At 32.8% G+C, this 21,647-nt stretch overlaps 1 protein-coding gene across 2 annotated transcripts; it reads right to left on the bottom strand.

Annotated features, from left to right (window-relative positions):
* Nucleotides 1-78: 78 nt before the first annotated feature.
* LOC111002880 (attractin-like protein 1) lies at nt 79-21,647 on the bottom strand. Of its 2 annotated transcripts, none has more exons than XM_045632260.1 (25): nt 21,327-21,647; nt 19,164-19,373; nt 18,803-18,969; nt 17,689-18,025; nt 16,910-17,053; nt 16,480-16,625; nt 16,025-16,143; nt 14,917-15,066; nt 14,434-14,542; nt 13,588-13,699; nt 12,936-13,043; nt 12,423-12,561; nt 12,147-12,216; nt 11,306-11,418; nt 10,489-10,596; nt 10,324-10,409; nt 9,294-9,408; nt 8,627-8,850; nt 8,077-8,240; nt 6,725-6,871; nt 6,296-6,521; nt 4,737-4,962; nt 4,177-4,282; nt 3,465-3,642; nt 79-3,233 (listed from the first exon to the last, which is right to left on the bottom strand). In XM_045632260.1, exons 1-25 carry the CDS (start codon nt 21,557-21,559, stop codon nt 3,206-3,208), a joined length of 3,765 nt encoding a protein of 1,254 aa, XP_045488216.1. In that variant the 5' UTR covers nt 21,560-21,647; the 3' UTR covers nt 79-3,205. The 2 variants fall into 2 exon arrangements, with proteins under 2 accessions (XP_045488216.1, XP_045488220.1); XM_045632264.1 differs by having other exon boundaries at nt 4,737-4,947.

The following is a 21,647-nucleotide window of genomic DNA, read 5'->3' as shown; positions in this document are numbered from 1 at the left end:
GTGAAGGACAAATCCCGGGGAGGAATATACAAGAAATAATTCTCCTATATAAAAGAGTAAACAATAGAAACTACAGTAAATGTTCGTTAAATTTTATTATGAAATACAATAATTTATATCAGGATATTTACAACGTTACACGCTTACAACTATACATTATATTTTATTTTAATTTCAACAAAATTACACGTCTATTTCGAAAATGGTACGTATTTTACATAAGAGTGTGGTACACATTTACAGACAACCATCAATAGATGGCGCCACTAGCTCGCTGCTACCAAAACCATTGTTTACAACGCCATCTAGTTTTAAGACTAAAGAAAGTGACTACAAACACTGTAACTTAAAGTTTCTATACAAAATTGGTGTATTATTTAAGGTGTGTAATATAAATACATAATTTTTATAACAAGACAATTTATATAAAAATTCGAAGCGATTATCAAAACAAGCTACTTTCATATATCTAAATACAATAATTTTATATAAAAATATATATATTTGAACACAAAATTAATTTGGCAACTATGTAAGCAGACCTGCAGATATAATTTTATATGGGCTAAAAACCTAATTTCATTTTTCGAAATAATAATATTTTATTAAAACGTCATTTATAAATTGAATTTCAAATTTGAAAACTCGATGAAGAAAACGAGATCATAGAAAGTTTCAGGTATTTTTTCAAAGACAGGTCCTTGCCTTTGTAACGGTAAATAAGGCTTTTAAAAAGTTATATTTTTATGAAGAGTGATTATTATAAAAAAGTTCTTAGATTTTTGACACATATGGAAGTATTTGAAGGTATCCTTTCCTAGAATATCCATATTCTTAGGCATTAGTGAACGGCGAAGGGAAATTTTGGTGATTTGTTTACCTTCTTATTTTTTACCTACTTTTGAAAACAAACAAAACTTGGCGATTAAAAAGAGTGGGGGAGAGTTTATTCCAGTTCTTCTCTTCCGTTCTTCATTTGAAAACTGGCAGTAAATGTAAAATTATAAGTATTTAATGTATATTTATTTTTTGACGTTCATAAGTGTACTTTTTGTTACCTGTATAAATGATTTTTGACTTTTGAAAAAATAAAAGGTTCGTATATTCCAAATTAGAATACCTTATACTCAAGCACTAGTTATTAGTTTTTATATACTTTTTATATTAGAAGTAATTTTAAAATATGTTGCACCATCACAATTAGTTTTATTATAAACATGCTTTTTACTAGTATTTTATTATTTATTTTATTTTCGAAACAATAATATGTCCGAAGCCACTTGTTCTGGACCGTTCATCATAAAAAAGGTCGACATTTTGAATTTCCTTTTTTTAATTCAGAGGTATATTTCAAAGGGCTGACGAAGTTATTTTTAGTAAATTTACTACAAATAAAAACTTATCAATAACTAGTGTTCAAGATATATCAACTTAAAATAGTGTGATGTACACTGGCAGTATCTAATGTGGGGAAAAATATAAAACGTAAAGCTAAATGTATTAATCAACACGAATAGAATACTTAAACTATAATCTATGACTACAACAAATAACTTCATCCGAATGGCTACTCAAACGTATGAACCTAAAAATCCAGACATCAACAATTTTAACTGTTTTAATTTGAACATAAATGCAAAATTGTATTATGCTTATTTTAATTTAGTCTCATTAAGAGTAATGCAGATAATTTTGAAGAAAAAGTACTGTTTTTTAATGATTTCAATGTGAATTGAGATACTATATGTTTGGGGAAAATTTTCCTTGGACTTTGGAATTTAGAAATGTCTATTTTACTTAACAAACGATGTTTAGTAAAATTTTATGGGACAAGATTGTTTTGCATTTATGATTCAATTTAACAATTATTCATGGGATCACTTATCACTGCTAATAATTCCGAAACAACATAATATACTATTTATTACTTTTGCTTAGGGGCCGTTCAAGTATTACGTACGCATTATAGGGGGTGTGGGGGGGGGGATACATAGTACCTACACATTGTGTATGCTAAAAAACGAAATGCATTTTTTTCGAGGATTCCTACAAAAAAAATTTACGTTGATGTACTATCATTTGTGAGAGCTTTGCCTACTTTTCATGACAAGTAGAGGGGGGGAAGGGGGGAATTAATTGCAGTAAATCTGCTTACGTAATACTTGAACGGTATCTTAAAGGTAAAAGCACATCAAGTGGTGATAAGGGTGCTGAACAATTTCACGGTGGTATTTATTGACCCTAAATTAGATTGTCAAAGATTCCGATTTATTGGACATATTTTGAAGCTTTCAGTTTTAAGCTTCTAACTCTGATTTCATCTGACACCTTTAAATTTAAAAATGCCATTTTAAAGGTCGAAATCCTTAATAACTCAAACCGGTGTTTGATTTTACGGGATTCAAATGGAAAAATAAAAGGATCCATTTCCCAAACAGAAAACTTAATACTTGAGCTACAATTAAATGCATTCATTAAGCCTTTTATACACGATTTACACTTCAGTCATAAAAATATAATAGTCGATGCGATATATACATTCTTATCGAATATACATTTTATATCCAAACACATTGAAACTCACTACTGTAAAATATAAAAATCCTACCAATCAGAAAATATTTTTTTATTGTACATAATCAATATGATACTAGATAAAAATACTTCATAGGCTGTTGAATTCATGATAAAGTATCATTAAATCTATTTAATTTTATATAATTAGTTGCTATTATTGCTTAAATAAATTGTTGGATATCAGACTTTACAATATAAGCAACCATATAAATATCTATTTCGTATTTGATTTAATAAAATATTGCATCAGAGAATCCGTATCGAAGGACCAAAATTGATTGTGGTCCTTCAGTCCGGATTCTCCTATTAGACGATAAATCTTAGAATATTTAATTTCAATAAATCTTAACCATGATTAAATAAATATTGTAAAAGAATAAATATAGCTTTACGCTCAACTAAATACGTATTTAGCATTCTATAGCAAAACAAACGATAGCTGTCCTCTACACCGCATGCATAATGAGCAAGATAGCAATAGTCCGTGTCAATTGGCACCAATATGACGGAAACTAACTCAGAACGGCTTAACCAGAAAAGATAAACTTTACACTGGACTGGCACAGTTTATACACATATGAGTATTATCCGGAGCGTGTTCGAGCCCTAATATGTACACTTACATTTGTTATTTACACTGGTTGTGATTCCGAGGTCTGGAACAATATAAAAATTATTCAATTAATTTATAACAATATTTCTTAGAAAATATTTATATATATATATATATACATATTACATATATATGGTGTAGATCATATATAATATCTAAGCGAAAATAACAGTACAAAATATTCCAAATATTTTTTAATGTCGTAAAGTATAAAATTTATGATGAAAGTATACGGGAAATAGAAATACCAACATACTCAAAAAAAATAGCATACCTATCAGCTCGGTCATGATGGTGGTGTCCCAAAGTGACAAGGGCTGAGGCCACTGCGAGTCCGCCCAGGGGCGGAGCCCTACCCGTGCCGCCCGTAGGTAGCCTTACGAGTAGTGATAATACTGCCGCTCTGCCCCACTTGCAGGGCTCTAAAGCTACTGGGGCGGGGACACCTGCACCTAAGTGTTTACATAGGCTTTAAATTTTATATACATTTATAGAGAGAGACATATATATATCTATACATATATATATATGATAAGTATAGATAGTAGATCAGTATTAGTATTTATTATATCTAATGGATCAGAGATAAATTTCAAACGTTTAAATAAACGGAGTGGGGCGGCTCAAGTAAATAGGAGTTTGATCAAAGTTCTATATTTTAACTATATATATATATATTACCAATTATTAATAAATATAATAATTACATTATCGACAGTCAAATGTATGTTTATTTTTAACCCTCGGAGCTAAAACGAATGGACCGATAAATAAACCGTTTTTTGCTAAATAGTTGCTGCTGCAAATATCCACGTTAAGGATATTACATAACTGATCAGGAGGATACAGTTAAACTAAAAATTGCGTCTTACTTAATAGATACAAATATATTAATTGATAAATGAATTGTACTAAATATATAGTTTGTATTAATGTACATATAATATGTATCATTATGGTTTTAAAATATACTTGACGAATCTTACCTCCCCCGCCCCTCTCAAGCTCGACACAAACTTGACTAAAAGGCCGCGAAGCCATTTGTTCCATTTCTACAAATAAACGCTGCCTTCTTCTGTATAAGTCGTATTTCTGGAAACACATACAATTTTAAATTCGACTAATAACACTTTAACTGTAACATAAAATGTGTGAACCGATTTAAAATAAATTGATTCCCTTTAATGGCGAATTTAATCAACTTAGTACCGAACTCGATTCGTGGCAAAAAAATATTCATATGGCACAGAAAAAATATTTTATCAATCTTTAATTTGGTAAAAACTGAAATGAAAAATCAACAGTAAAAAGAGACAGACATAAATTCATAAAATATAACGTGGCATAAAATGAAATAAACTTTAAATTAGTGTGTATTTGTTTTTTTTTCACTCGCTTTTTCCGTTGCATCCGGGTTGAAATCACTAAAGAAGTTCAAAAATTTAATTGCAAGCAACTATATTTACTTTATATTAATCTTAAATTAAATTACAAAAGACGTCAACGATTCTAAACCAAAAAAGAACACGTCTTATCAAAACCATACCTGCTTAATCTTCCACAGAGCGGCAGCAACTAGCAACAGCAGTAGGAAGCACGAGGAAAACGTGATGAAAAACTGCTGCAGGTTTAATTTCGGATACTGCGAGAACGAGATCTGTATCCATAGCGGAGGTCGGAAGTCGTATACGTAGACGAAGAATGTTGTTAACGTAACATTATCCTCGACCCCGAATGCGTGTTCCGATTTCGCGAACCTGTATTGAAAGGGCCTTTACTTTGATTATTTTTAGAACTATTTGTATTTCTCTTAAACAAATGAACGAGCAATGTTTGGCTTCAGCGTGCGACGTATTCCCGAGATCGTCGAACGTCGTCAATTCAACGTGCAATTAACAATTGCTCGAACGGTGAAGGAAAACATCGTGAGGAAACCGGCTTGCTTTAGACACAAAAATCGACTGCGTGTGTCAGGCACTGGAGACTGATCACCTACTTGCCTATTAGATTGACATGATCATTAATCGCATACTGAAATCTGAGACTTAGATTTTTTTAACGAATTATGAATCAGCCACCGAGATAAATTGTTCCGTAATATAGTCGTTAGTATGAACCAGACTACACATATAAAATACTACACATATAACTACCAGTGGCGAAGAGTCCATACAAGCCGATTCCCACCGGGTTACCTTTCAAAAATCAGTTCCATATTCATACAAAAGTATTTACATTCTATTTCATTAACAAAGTATTATTAATTAAATGCCTGCGCGATTTACAATAGCAATAGTAATTCTTAGCAATACCCTAAGTATCACATTTCATTTTATAGTCGTAAATTAATCAGCGCGTCAATTTTTCGTACCTAAATTACATTAAAGGTAACTCGACGAATTACAGCTTATCTCGGCCAACGTTTTACTATGAGGCGAAAAGAGACAGAGCGTGTCAAACCATCTCTTTCTAATGCTCGCTAACTGTACGTAAAATTTAAAGAAAGATAAGGCTGATCGCGACCGGCTTGCAGTTCTCTCCTCTCCTCTATTAGAAAGAGACAAAGAAATTATTGTTATTGAACCACGGCACGGGAGAAAGAAAACACGACAAAATTAAAAAGAATTAGCGTTATAATGAAATCCTTCGCAAGTCATATTCTTTTTTTTTGGCATATTTTCGCGTTCCATTTCGTTTGGTTGAAAATAGATTATTTTTAGTATGTGACATGTGTTCCTATACCACTGGTGCGTGATGATTTCGTTTGTTATATTTTAATATTTGTGTTATTTAAACTGTGACTGATTCTGTAAGGTAATTTAATCGCAGATTTGGTTAAATACTGTGGATTTTGTTTGTTATTATGGCTTTAATTCATATAGAGTGCTGTTCAACATTTTTTTGGACCGGCTTCCCTTTGCCAAAATTTCACCCTTCGCCACTGATAACTACACTATATAAAATATTCTGTAAGTGCAAAAAAATTTTTTTTTGGAGGCAAGTATACGTAAGCAGGTTTACTGCAATTTATATAGTAGTAAATAATATATAAACACACACAGAAATGCATCATGCCTCAGTTACTTAGAATTTTATAATACTCACTTATATCTAAAATTGGTGCAATTAACATCGCTGAAGAGCGTTCGCTCTGCCGGATCCGTACGCGTACGCACAGTGAGATTCATACGTGCGTGGGCCGAGCACGTTATACTGAAGTCCGCGTCTACATCAGGCTTTACGGGCGCATTTCGAAAGTTGATCGCGGATAGGTGACGGTCCTCTTTCTTCGATAAGTTAAAGGTGAATTGGTAGTCGACAGCTAGGTCGTCTGGAAATATTAAATTTAACACTTTTTTATCACTCTTCAGCAAACCTAATTACTATACATTCAGCTAATTTAACTTATATTATTCTAATTAAATTATATAAATCTTGATCCGTTAAATCTTATTATCACTATATGTATTCATTTGTCACAGTAAATAAATTTTAAAAACATTTATAAGCAAAAGATCTCGAATCTTAACTCACAATAACACCCCTTGTTATACAAATCGGCGTGATAATGGTTAGTATTATCGCACTTATCACAACGATCTCCGGCCAATCCCTTGGTACTGCAATAGCATCGACCAGTGTCCGCCGCGCAAGAGACGGCTTGCGCGTTACATTCACAAGCTGAAATATAAAGACATTTATAACTTCCTTTGACATAAGTGTGGAGCCGTTTAGCTTTGAGATAAGCTAGTAAATATTATGTTAGAACTTCACCCAGAAGTTATCTATTCATAATTATTTAAAATGTAATTATAAATAAATGAAAATGCGAACTAATGGCGAAACAGAGTTATCGACTTTTTACTCGAAACCTTTTTTTATATTTTATTGATAAAGTTTGCCAACGCTCGGCACACTGATACATTGATAAAAACAAACATAAAATACAGTTTTTAATGTGACAAGCACTTAGAGGCAAACATGACATTCGTTTAGAGCACATACAAATATCAATCGAAACAAAACAAACATTACAAAAAACTAAACAAAAATCGATTTTAAAGTGTGAGGGGAGCAACTATGGATATCCAGACTTAGCTTGTTTATCAGAATGCTTAATCTGGATATCGGGGAGCTTTGACCAAAACGCGTTCTACGGAAAGGAGGGACAAATGGAATAACGGGATGCCTGGGGTATCGAGAGGGTACATGAATCTTAAATTTAGAAAGAAAATTCGAAGGTTTTCTCCTCCCATATAACATTTGAAACAAACTATACGATTGCTGTTACGAAGGTTTTGGGAGGCTAGTTTCTGCTGTAAGCACCTGTGATATGGATAACCAGGCTTCCAATCCACAGCAGTCATAACAAAAAAGCGCATAGAGTAGGCAAACAAATTTAAAGATAAAAAGAAACAAAACGGTCAACTAGATTACTAAAAAAATAAGTTAACTAAAAACTATTTGATGACTACATGGATGTCAAAAGATATTATGTTACTATAAGGGCCTGTTTCACAATGTCCGGATAAGTTCCAAATAAGCTATTTGTTACTTATTTGTAGGATAAACAGTATTATTGCGTTTCACGTACTGTCAGATATTTGTCATGAAATGCCAAGTATCTTATTTGGAACTTTTATCTTTCGAATAATTTATGTGTTGCATAGTTAATTGGCACTTTATCCATACATTGTGAAACAGGCCCGTAATGTTTTTTGTATTTGTGTGCATGAATATTTTCAAAGCCTTAAATACTTTGAAATACTAAATGATGAAAAATGATTACATAGTTTTATTATACAACAGATTATACTAAAATGATTACATAGTTTTATTATACAACAGATTATACTAAAATGATTACATAGTTTTATTATACTTACGTTGACACACTCCCCCGTTAAGTGGCGATCCCCAGTGCGCAGGCGCACAGACATCGCAATGGTCTCCCACAGCTCGCGCAGCGCACGGCTGAATACACCGATTCTGACTGTCACATATCGCATGGCCATTGCACTGACATGCGGGACAGCGGGTGAAGTGCCAACTGTCAAAAATATAAATACCATAACTAAAAGATTGGTTAGTTATGAAATAACTCCAATTAAATGCTGTATTTTTAATGAATAACTAACAATTTTATTCTTTTTTTTTATAGAACCGAATGATACCGCCGCCCATGAACACTCTCAATGCCAGAGGGCTCGCGAGTGCGTTGCCGGCCTCTTAAGAATTCTCCATCACTTTAAAATAAAATCAGTGGCACAAAAACCTCTTTAGATCTTGGCCTCAGATTTCTGAGAGAATCTGTTCCATGATCATTTTTAAATCTAATAATTAAAGTTTAAGTTATTGTTCGAGCCATTTATTAAGCGAAGTCTTGATGTAACTTGCATTCAGAAAAATATATAGATGCTCTTAAAAATATCTTACCGTCGATGTGGACAAACATGTGGATGGTGCGGACGTCTCTCCCCTCCCGGAAGACATATACCCCTTCCCCCTCCAGCCCCATCATCACACCACCCACACGCTGGTTCTGCTCTGCATGATGCACAGGATACGTGAGCAGCACATCCGGTTACGTGATTGGAAGTACATCCGTTAGTCGACCAGGCACGGCATCCACCAAGGGGAAATGAAGCACCATATGCATTCTGTTTGTCAACAGAAGAATCGATATTAGTAGTTATTGTATTTTTAGTAAAAATATTATATTAATGAAACATTATTTTTATAGTAATTACATATGTATGTAACAACTTCCGTTTATAAACTCGAAAAATGTATATGTTGGTGAGAAGAACGAAACTCTTTTTTTTATTAAAAAAAGCTTAGTCAATGAGCTCTAGATCCACACAAAAAAAAATAATTAAAAACTTTTTGTTTGATGTTTTTTTTACTTTGAAGGGAAAATTATTATTTGTGTATAATGTGATCTAAAATGCGAGAGATAATTAGTAAATTATCGTTCACTTTTCACGATGAATCGATTAATATTGTCTTTCATTATCTTTAAGTATAAACATCAATTCATATTAATTAGATGACTGTAATAATAATATTCGTTAGTTAAAATCCGGTATACATTTTACCTTACCTTATCAACACACCGTCCCGTAGAAGCGCACCAAATACACTCCTCGGCCGTGCAATTAGCGCACGTTGTCAACGTCGCGCACGCTGCGTTGCAACCACTAGTTGCGGCCACGCTTCTGAAATTACATACATTTATGTGTTATTATATTTTATTTAAATTACATACTCTTTCATTGAAATACCGGGTTAATAAATAAAATCAAGCATGTCGGGACGTTCTACTTAAGGGAATCATCTAAACAGCTTCAAACTATTTTTTTTAAATGAAGTTTGTCATTTGACAGCAACAGATTATGAGTTGAGATACGAATTGGGAAGTCGAAAAACCGCTAACTACGTCTCTGGTAAACAATAAAAAGAAATTTGTTTTAAGTACAACAAAAACTTTATATATATGTCGCAGCCTAGTTTAATAATCCGTTCGATTAACAGCCTAGCCTTTTTAACTACACAGCGCCATTTAACTAGGGGCCTGAAAAATATTCAGCCGTAGCATTTATTACAACATTCAATAAACTGACTGACTAATGCTTAGGCCATTCGCACAATAGAGTGACCATGTGACAGACATAAAAAAAATCTTTAAAAATTAAATTGCTTGAGTCAGTCAGACTTGTCTTCAGACAGCTAAATTCACATTATTTTACTACCCTCTTCTATCCTACTTATTTTTTTTTTCATTAAACTTTGGAAACAACCATCAAAGTTGTGGTATGCCGACGCCATACTTATTGTTTGATGTTTCGTTTCAAATTTTAGACTGGCAGAAAGTTAAAAAAGACTTGATTGAAATTAACAGTCAACTGGCTGGGCAAGTAATGAAACGTCTTCGATCCAACTCGTTTGTCTAGCTGCTTGAGCAACTGGCTGAATATCTTCTAGGCCGTTACTTAAGAGGCTAAGCTGTTAATTGAAAGGCATATTAAACTGATTTAAAAAAATATAAAATAAATAAATATATGTATTACAAAAACATTTTGTGTAGCAAATCTGTTAAGAATGGGCGTTGGCCCTTTATAATACCTTCTTACCTTAAATCTGTAGTAGTATTAGCTGGACGACATTTAACTGAATCATAATCCCAGTAACAAGCTCGTTGGCTCAACTCCTCGGAACCCTGAAAACCCAAAAAAAAAAAATTGATACACTGTAATTTTTTTCATAACCAAACGATTCTAAAACAATTGTACACTAACGTGGGGATGTCTGTGGAGGTGGGCGTGACAGGCTGCGCAGGAGTGGTACCGCGCACACATCTCACCGCCAGACCCGCCTGACCCGCATTCTTCCACACTCACTGCAATCTGAGAAAAGAGGAGATAAAGTAGACTGCGACCACAATTGAAAGATTTTGACATTTTACTAATGATTTTGTGTCTATTTTAAAAAGAATTTCTTATTTTTGAAGTTATACAATTAGCGCATTAGAGAAAAAAATATTAGATTAAAATTTTACAATTCGCGCACACAGTCACAAAAAACCGATTCGCTGAAGTTAGCTACAGTCGGCATTTTATTTTTATTGTGAGTGTCGTTTTTTCTACAAACATAGAATAAGGCGAAATATATTTTTTTATTAAAGATTTTTATTTTGTTACGCCAAAGAAGTATAAAAAAGAATTCTCTTTCTTAATAAATTATTATTTACATTATTGCATTCTTACATTCATCACTGCTTCAAGCTATTACCAAGAAACGGTGAAAACATTTTATTTTATTCTATGTAACAAACTACTATATGTACTATGTGCAGTAAAAGTTTACTTAAATTTTCACCAAAAAAATCGGTAAACAGAATCATGGATAGTCAATCTCTTCTTGACCGCTGTCAAAAACTTCACGCTGAAAGAATGGTTAAAAAGCTTTTGAAACGAGATGATATTTGATTGACGATCTAAATACGGGCCTAAATATAACGTCTACTCTTTTACATAAATTTTATTTTCTTTGTGCGTATAACCTCTCACATAGACATTTTCCGTAATTAAATAAAAATTGTATTAAAATACTAACCTGATGCGAATGCCTGACGCAGTGATGCGAGGAAGCCATGCACGCACCGCACCATGCGCAATTTGCAGCGGCGCACGACTCACAATATTCTGCGCTTGCGCATCGACGGTCATCTACGAAAAAAATATGATATATTGTAATATAAGCAGATTACTATAAAAGAAAGGCCTCAGTGTGGCACGCTTGCTTCCGGCTGAGCTAAGTTTCCGGCTGAGCTAAGTTTCCGGCTGAGCTAAGAGCGAGATTCCTTTCAAAAAAAAAAAACAAAAAAAAAGGGCACGCTGGCATTCGCTGCCCGGACGTTGACTAGAGTGGTCGTTGGTTTCGAAGCCGCGTACTGTGAGTTTGTTCCATGTTATTTTTATTCGGTGTGATTTTGTGTAATTGTTTTAAGATTAACGGTTGTGTTTTTAGAATATCTAAAGTCGTGTTGTTTTGTTTGTATAAGTCAGTTTTAAGATAATTTTAGTGTGATTTTGAGAATGCCGTGTTTTCTTAATCATCAAGAGTAAATCACTTCATAGGTTATTTCCAATTGTTTATTTTTTTATTTAATTATCACTTCTGGTTGCTAAAAGTAACATATACAAAAAAAAAACTGTTTATTTGTAAACTTACTGCCGTGTTATATATTATTATTAAGATTAGTAGGTATTTGTAACCATTACAATAATCGTAACCATGGCAACGCAGTGTGATTGCCTCCACGGTTGTAGTCTACGTTTTCTAATAAGTCGGTTATTTATGGTCGTTGTTGCCATGGCTACGAGCCTTTTTTATTATTTATAAAATGTACTCCACTTTTTAATATTATTATATCTGCAACTCATTAAATACTTACCGAAAACCGGTGGCGCCATGCAGGCTTTTACAGAACTATCAAACGAGTCCTTCCAACCAATTTCTTCAATCTAAAAAAAATAATTCTTTTAAATAAATAGAAAATTCTGGAAGCATCTCTGAAGGTAGTCTGAAATATTTTCTACATAATTGATTTCTTCTTTATATTTGTTACCTTCGATTTCTATATTATTATATTTTCCTTCCATTGTTAGCTTTAAATAGATTTTTTATGAACAACCTCACTCTCTTTTACACTAATAGATAAATAAATTACCGCAATACAGCTATCCTGTTTCCACACACAGGCAAGTCCATACTGCGCTGTATTCAGGCACGCGGCTTCGTCTGAGCGCGACGAACATTTATCACCAACAGTAAATTTAAGGGCATCTGAACGAAGACGGCCGTCAAACCTGAATATTTAATTTATAAATTATTAAAAACTGAGAGATCACTTTGGAAAAAATAAAATAAAATTTATGACGCATTATAGCTGTGATTTTGATTTATCTGTATTATCCTATGATTTTCTTCATCTCAAAATGTATCTAATAAAGTCAAAAATAATTTATTCACATAGGTAACACACAATTACACTTATGAACTTCAAAAAATATATATATACAAATGTATATATATATTTTTATACAGATGTATATGTTATGTATGTATGATGTATATGCAATAAATGCTTCTAATTTTACATTTAATCGCCAAGTTTTATTTTTTTGTTTTATTAATGCGAAACGAAGTTTGCGGGCGCAGCTATTTTAAATAAAACGATTACCCAGCGTATATGATAGCGGTTCGACGGTCTTGTAAGGGTAAGACTGACGCTGCACTGCCTATTCTAGCCGATAGAGGACCCATCGGTGCAGGCAGCCATTGTTGACATCTGCAAGGTATAAAAAAAAAAATTTAATGTCAGTTGTCACTGTCTTAACACATTGTCACCAAAAAAAAGTTAGTTTCAGTCTTTTTCGGACGGTCTCGTTACCGAAATATAAAATTGTTACAAAAACATTGAAAGTATATAGAGCAATCCGTTTATAGTAACGATGTTCGAGAACTCTAGAGCAAGATTGCTACCGAGTAACGACTGCACAATTCTAGAACAACTATCTATCTCTTTCTCGCACATTGCTCCGTCCTTGTCGTACGGCGTTCTAACGTAGTCGACCCGTCTTCGTAACAATACTTATTATTTGCAACAATTGTGATTCGTCAATTTTCCATAAATAAATTTGTCACTATACACACATAATACGTGTATTTCAATTATTATGTTGATTATTACGTTCAGTTCCAAATATGGAACATGGGGTAATGCACAAGTTGTTGATACATAAATCTATCTATCTACGTATACCATGTTACTCTCTATTATTTAAATGAATTATCTATTACATAAATCATAGCTTAATAATATTCTATCTTACCTAACATCATATAAAAGGGCAGCCCCAGAGAAACATTTTGCAGTCGCAGGGTTTGACACAGATGCGACTGCACTGTCGTTGTGTGAATTACCACCGTACACTAACATTACACCTGAAAGCAATAGATAGAGAGATCACATATACAGATACATATTTAAATAGATTGATAATTCTAAAATGAAGTAGTTAGTAACTTGTATGAAGTAAGAGCTAGTATAAGAATAGAATATAAGTAATAGTTGTCTCTGAATTCTGTATCTGTTAATGATCATTTGTAAATGTAATAGGCAAGTAGGTGATCAGCCTTCTGTGCCTGACACGCCGGCGACTATTTGGTCTAAGGTGAGCCGGTTTCCTCAAGATGTTTTCCTTCACAGTTCGAGAGCGATTGTTAAATGCGCACATAGAAAGTCCACTGGTGCTCAGCCGGGGATCGAACCTACGACTTCAAAGATGAAATTCGCACTCTGAAGGCAAGACCAACAGTGTACTTTAATCATAATTAGTTAATTATGGTTTAATAAGTTTTTGATTTTTGAATATGTAATAGCCAAAAACGTGATATACATGAAACAATGTTAAGAGTTATCATAACAAAGTAGACAGTGCAACCCTAATAAAACAAAAATAAAGATTAACTAAAACTATTCTTTACTATAAATGGTCAAAACACAAATTAGACATTGCAAACGCTAAATGTATTTTTGCTCCTAATTCTATGCCAACATTATTTTTTACTGCCTATACTTTGTTGTCAAAAAATCAGCCAATTAGATAATTTTAATCATTTGTTTAATAGACTGCACTATTTAATGTATATTTATGATAATTTAAATAGAAAGTAACCTGGTGCCACAAATACAGCTGAATGTAAATATCGGGGCGTGGGAGCGGAAGGTAGTGGCCTCCATATACGCGTCTCAATTTCGTATTCGTACAACGCCGCTGACGGAGCCTGGAATTACAAATTTAAAATAAGTAAAATTGTATACGCAGTCAAACGTACGTATACGTAACTTAAACAACGTATACGTACACTAAAATAACGTATACGTTTAAAGTAAAATAATTGTTGAATAACTAAATCGAAACGAGTTATTGTTAAGTTTTACCTACTTATATTGTATGAATATCAGTTATTAGATATGAGCTTACTTATAATAACTTATTTACGCCATATGCATAGTCGTAAAATCCACATCCCAACGGGGCAATAAATAAATAAAACATATATGTTTTATTAATTATCTTTTAGAGAGAGATACTATTTATAGGAGTGTTTATTTGATAATTGTTAGAACAAAAATCTAATTCAGAGAGCGAACTAACCTGAGTGGCCTCCGACTCCGATACTAATCCCGCGTGCACGTACACTCTACGTGATAAATCGTCGTACGCGGCCGTGTGACCGAAGCCCGCACGAGCTGGCCACCCACGCGTGACCGCAACTGACCATATACCTTCGTCTATGTAGTACTCCTGTAAAACCAGAACATTTCATATAAAATCCTGGAGATGCCTTCATTCTGTAGATACGACTTTAACATAAAAACAAACACAAAATTAGTTATATACTCAATTATATCTTACAAAAGTATCGTCTAGATCTGACAAGCGGGTTCGAGGACCTGGCAACAACAATAACATATACATTTGAGAGAAATTTTAAACTATAAATGATATCTCCAGTCGTAAATAACTATACTCTGATTTTTCATTAGGTAGAATTCTGACATTGCATAAGTGTTGCTACAAGAAAAATTCTGCACCAAAAATGGGAAAATAGATACCCATTTAAGGGCAATAAAAAATGCTACGTATGTTTTGTGTTTTACCTACAAAAAGGTAAATCTAAATATTTACTTACTCAAGTGGCGTAATACAAAAATAACATATATCAATGAGACGAACAATATAGCGAATTAACTTTAATTACTTTATTTTATTATATAGCTGGCATCACTGTCTACTAATTCCAGGTTTAATCACCTTTAAAAAACATTATTCCTACTTGTGCGTTTTTACTGTTTGTGATGAAAAGGGGCATTATTATCAGTCGACGTTAAAGCAATATCAATTTTATTCAGTGCGTGTGAAGCATCGCACTGAATAAAATTGATATATTCAGTAACATATAAAATGTATATATAAATGTTCAGACTATTTTTATTATTGAAATTGAAAAATGTGCCCGGCCAAAAAGGTTTACTATCTCAGACATGTCAAAAAATGAAAGCTGTCAGAATTCTACGGAATTAAAAATCAGAGTATAAACAGCCAAATTAATGTTTAATCAAATAAATAATTAAATATTATAAACTCCTAATATAAACTATAATAATAAAATATGTAGAAAAAAACACTTGCAGCTTAATAAGCGTATAAGTAAGGCGAATTTGAAAAATCCCTCTTCCAATATTATAATGGTCTGTCTCACCTGTACCAAATGCATGTAGCCGTAGTGCGGGGAATGCCCGAAGAATACCAACATCACTGGTTTCTTTGTTTTGCCCAAATGTACTAAAACCGCCGTGTGACCAGATAAATGGAGGCCACCTAAAAACATGTTTACTTAGCATACATTTTAAAATTTATTAATATTTTACAAGTTTTAAAAACTAAAGTGATTGTCTTTTTCCTAATCTGACCACAGTGAGGTAAATGATGCATGGGACACAAATCATATTCTAATTCGTATCTCAAGCCACAATCTCGTCTTGAGCTCAGTCAAACATGTCATAATTCATACAGAAAAAAAATATTTGACATTTAAATCTAGATTTACGATAAGTTGACATACTAGAATACGTTCTTAAATCACGCATTTTAAGATTATTTTACAAGAAGCAAAGCTAGTTTTTACTTTACAGTTTTTGGTCCTTCGAAACGTACCACAATGTCCTAGCGGCGGTCTGTAATGCGGCGAGCAAGCAGTGGGTGTGACATTTCGCCATTGAACGGATTCCGCGTCTATCATTCCCCGCCATACTTCGTTGGTCACTTCCCCACCACGGCCTTCTACGCCTGCTAGACCACCACTGAAAAAAAAATTAAATTTTGGAATTAAGGTCATTCACTCCAAACTTCCTTAATGCTAGGAAATATATCGCTATCGAGTGATATACGAACGAAGCTTATAACAGATACCCGACAATTTAATGTATAAATATTTAAATTAACATTAATCAAAATTATTACAGTTGTATGATAAGCTTTCGTTCAAAGTTAATTTTTGGACCACAATTGTGAATCTAAACTGTTAATTAATTTTACATAATTGTAGTCAAATCTAAAATAAATTTGTCAAACTATTGTATCTTACCCTCTATCAGGCTCGTCTGACGCAACAACACCTCCATAGACAATAATCTCGTTGCCATAGATTATGGAGGAGTGTGCGAATCTTGGGGCCAGTATTTCCCCGCGAGCCTCCATAGTGGTCCATTCTCGTTTCGCTGTATTATATCTGAAGCGAAAAAGTATAGTCAATTCAAATGTTCAAATAATCTCCAAATATCAATAAAAAAATGATTAACATTTTTAATAAAAGCAATGTGCAAGTCGAAAATACATCCTGAATAAGAGGGGTCCATTAATAAATTTAAAAATCATTTATTCATGTAAGTAACTTAATGTACACTTATGAATGTCAATTAAGAAATATACATTAAATGCTTCTAATTTTACATTTACTGCCTGTTCTTAAATCAAAGGCGTAGAACGGAAGAGAAGAACTGGCAATAAACTCTCCGCCACTCTTTTTAATCGCCAAGTTTTTTCTTTTACAACAAACAATACTAGCAACCATAAATATTTTAATATGCTATATTATGCAATATAGATAAGTTTTTGTAGTTAAACTCTATGGTTGGTAGATTCAGTTTCCGCACTAACTTGGTCAATTGTGCCTAAATCTGGCTCTATTAATATATTTAAAAAAAATTCCTTCCATTGTAGTCAACTACGGATTAAACTTTAGTTTTATATTTAGTTTTAAAATCTTAACCATACTCAAGAAAAAATTGTGGTCAATAAATGGAGGAATAAGAAATTATTTCATACTCTTGCCATAGCAAATGTTTCACTTAATTTATTACCCACCTGAACACAAACTCCGCCTGCGAGAAAGTCTCCCCACCAATCCTTAACAAGTCATCTCCATACACTAACAGTGAATGTCCTGCTACTGCCGGTGGGGTATTTCCTGGCCTGTCTCCTCCTTCTCCCTCTTCCCTCCACTCCCAACCCCACGATCCCAGAGAACTATCTTTACTACAATCTGACCCAGTTCTTGAAGGTGTACATTCGCAGCCATGTGGAGTGCATTGCCCTGAACCATATTCCGCATTACAATTGTCTGGACAAACAGGATGATCACAGGCTACCCCTATCCAGTCAGACTCGCATCTACATGTGCCTTCTTCGCATTCGCCATGATCTGGAAAGTAACAATAAAGCGTGAAAAAAATCTATCACAAGAGATTTTTTTTTTTAATTAAAATTCATTAAAGTGTAATACTTTCTGAGAATGTGTATATTATTTTGTATAAAGCAATAGCGAAGTTAAGTAAACACGTGTATTTAAAATGTTTGACAGACATATTGATGAAAAACCTTGATACAAATTTCCGGGTGACACTACAAAATACTGGCCCATATGCTAAGTTGTATCTAAAGATATCTGATATTGAACACTGTTAATATGTCAAAGGGAGTAAGTATACCACGTGAAACCCAGTGACTCTTTATATCTAAAAGTTACCATCATGTTGTGTAAAATACCAGAAATTAGAAAATTATATTAACAATTGCTCGAACGGTGGAGGTAAACATTGTGAGGAAACCGACATGTCTTAGACCCAAAAAGTCGACGACGTGAGGAGGCTGATCTACCTACTTGCCTAATAGATTAAAAAATGATCATGAAACAGATTCAGAAATCTGAGGCCAGGACCTAAAGAGGTTGTAGCGCCACTGATTTATATTTATATTAACAATTACGCGTAATTCAATCCCCGTAACGTTTAACATGCACGAAAAATACTTGAACGCTTCCAAACTTAATAAATGAATTTAAAAAAAAAAGACTTTTTGAAATTTAATATCTCTTAAAACTAGATTTACGTTCTAGATTATGGGCCTAAGAGTGACAAACATAATTGTCCAATTCAGTTTATAATACAATTATATTAACACTTTTTATCACTGTACATACTTGAACAATTCGTCCTATGATCATTTGATGGGCACGAATAAGTTGCGTACGTAACGTTGAATCCCTCCATCGCGTACGCATCATCAGAGAAGAAATGTATAAGTGCACTGCCAGAGCGCGCTATCACTTGCCTCGTCCAACCAGACTCCCCTTCTTCAAGTACACCACTGCAATAATATTAGTTGTTATTAATAACAATCTTATAAACACGGACCGCAAGAATCGCTGTTAAATATATGCTTTGAAAGTAAAATGATATGTTTTGTACAATAAATAGTTTTTTATACCTATAAAAAGCTATTGAAGAGTAGTCAATATGCACTACATATTATTAAAAATAGAGAAATGTCTTATGCCTTACCTAAACACAGCCAATAATTTCTCAGCCCTTACACTATCACCGTCATACACATACATGTGGTCCCAACCACACTCAGTTGCAAATGATTCCAACCGTATCCTTATAGGGGAGGGGGAAGGCACAACAGGAGGTGATATAAGCCATGAGCATTGTGTGCTTACACTGTAATTACCTGCACCATCTGTTATGATGCCTGATAGTTCTGTTAATCTGAAACATCAAAAGGTTTATTAGGTAAAAAAAAACTGATAAGTTCATATGAAAACTGTATGAAATAATAAATATGTATACTTTTTATTAGGTATTACTAAATTTAAATAAATATTATTTAATATTACAATATTAATATAACTATTAGGAATATTAAAGAAACGTAAGTAAATAGGAAATCAATTATGTGTTAGAGGCCTATATATCTTAACTAAAAATCTTTTATTCATTTTATTTAAGTTACAATATGAAAATAACAATAATAAATACTACAGTCAAAAACGTTTACAACATCATTAAGAACCACACCAACATCAAAGGTCCTGGCTGAATTCTATTGAGCTAGATATAATAAGAACGTAATTGGCTTTTACGATTATCGGTATTTATGACCAAATATTAGTAGTCCCTATGATGTTATTATAACAGATTTTAGCTGTATTTTTAAGTTATATTAGAGTATTACAATTGAGATAAAATTTAGAATACAAGAGGAACATATAAATTGGTAAAATTTAAATTTCATAGACAGTTTTACAGGAATGCATGCACATACATCATAATAACCTATTCAAAATCACTTAAATGTCAATGCTTTCATAAAAACAAGTTTGAGGGTCACATTGTTATAATTTTAACATACAATGTTATCAAAGGTAATGAATTTGTATATGCTGTACCCATGACCATGTAACAATGAACAATAAATTGAAACAACAATATAATGTAATTGAAACTGGAACAGATTCTGTTGATAATTAATTGTTACCATGCTCATGCAACTAGTATAGAAATAAAAACATTTAAATAATCAATAAGCAAATTGAAGAAAGATGAATATTGTAGAATTTTTAATGGTCATGATTTATATCTGTTTCCATATATAGCTGATTTTTATTAAATATGAGACTCATTTAGTAGTCTTGTCATATTCAATTCCCTTTATGAAGTCATACATCAGTCAACTAAGTATGTCATGTCTATTGAAACGATACAGACATTGTATCTTTATTGTAAAGAGGACCAATGCAACCTATGATATTAATACATAATCTGACCTACTGCAAACATATAAATATTTTGTTATTGTACATTATAAATATATGAACAAATTTTATAGTAGCATTTATAGCATATATATAGCATACTATGACACACTATGGCATATAATATTATTAATTTTTCTTTTATGTCTTTAATTTATATTTAAGTGTTAAAGAAAATTTACTGCACAAATATATTATGGTTTGGAATACAGTTACAAAAATTAGTAAAGTAAAACACAGGGTATACAAAAACTTTTGAAGTTCAATTTCTAAATTTAAATTTAATCAGAATCACAATTTGTGGATCCATAAAGTTAAATATGTTTAAGTTTCTTACTTGATTTCTTACACTAAGAGAGATTATAAACATTTTGTTGGCGTAGTACTTTACAATTATAAAATTAAGCCTATTTAGGAAACCTTACTTTTAATATTTGAATAGAACAAGTGCAAAGAAGGAGAGAAAAAAAACAGCTGTATCCTGTGTTACTTATGTTTCTTAACAAATACAAAACTTGGCATTTGTAAACTGATTTTGTTAATACAACTATTTAGGATAAGGGGGGAAAATAGTAAGAGCCTTATATGATTCTCCATAAGTCTGCATGTATCAAACCCTACATGTATTTTAAAGCTTCAACATATTACAAGAAAATATAAAAACTTTTCCAATAGAAAATATTATCAACACAATTTGATGTTATAAAACCCTTACACATTAAACACGTAACCTAGAAAGTTAAAACGACCTTCATTTATTCACTCTGAAGGAAATAACGAAGCCAAAGTATATAATTGGATGATCCTACATCGATGTTTTTGCAATTACTCAGGTGACATGCTGAATGCTGGATGTCAAATAGGGTCACTGAACTAGTTGAAAATTTCGAGTAAAAGTAGAACTTACTTTATTTTACCGCCGCAGTGCTGGCACTCAGGTCCCTGCCACCCTTCATTACACACGCAAGTATCATTTTTACACACTCCTTTCACACAATTGTGATCACTACACTTAGTAAGAACACCATTACAAAACAATAACACGATCAAGACTGAACACAGAAATGGCGAGAACCAAGAACATTTTCGTCTGTATTTTGATTTGAAAAGAAATAAAAACATCTGCAATGACTCTACCATTTTGATGAATGCATTTTCAACGGGTTTTATTAACTTTTAAGAAATTGAGAATATAGTGGTGCGTCGTGTAGAATCCGTACGGTATAGT

The sequence above is a fragment of the Pieris rapae genome, chromosome 2 (genome assembly GCF_905147795.1).
Source record: "Pieris rapae chromosome 2, ilPieRapa1.1, whole genome shotgun sequence".
Taxonomy (NCBI): Eukaryota; Metazoa; Arthropoda; class Insecta; order Lepidoptera; family Pieridae; genus Pieris; species Pieris rapae.
Note: the sequence above shows the minus strand (reverse complement) of the source record. Positions and strands in the feature narration are given on the sequence as shown.

Coding starts and splice junctions, on each gene's coding strand:
- LOC111002880 (XM_045632260.1), bottom strand. CDS start 21,559: ATGGTAGAGTCATTGCAGATGTTTTTATTTCTTTTCAAATCAAAATAC. Junction 18,970..19,163: donor AAATTATTGGCTGTGTTTAG/GTAAGGCATAAG, acceptor ATATTATTGCAG/TGGTGTACTTGAAGAAGGGG. Junction 16,144..16,479: donor ACCGCCGCTAGGACATTGTG/GTACGTTTCGAA, acceptor ACATGTTTTTAG/GTGGCCTCCATTTATCTGGT.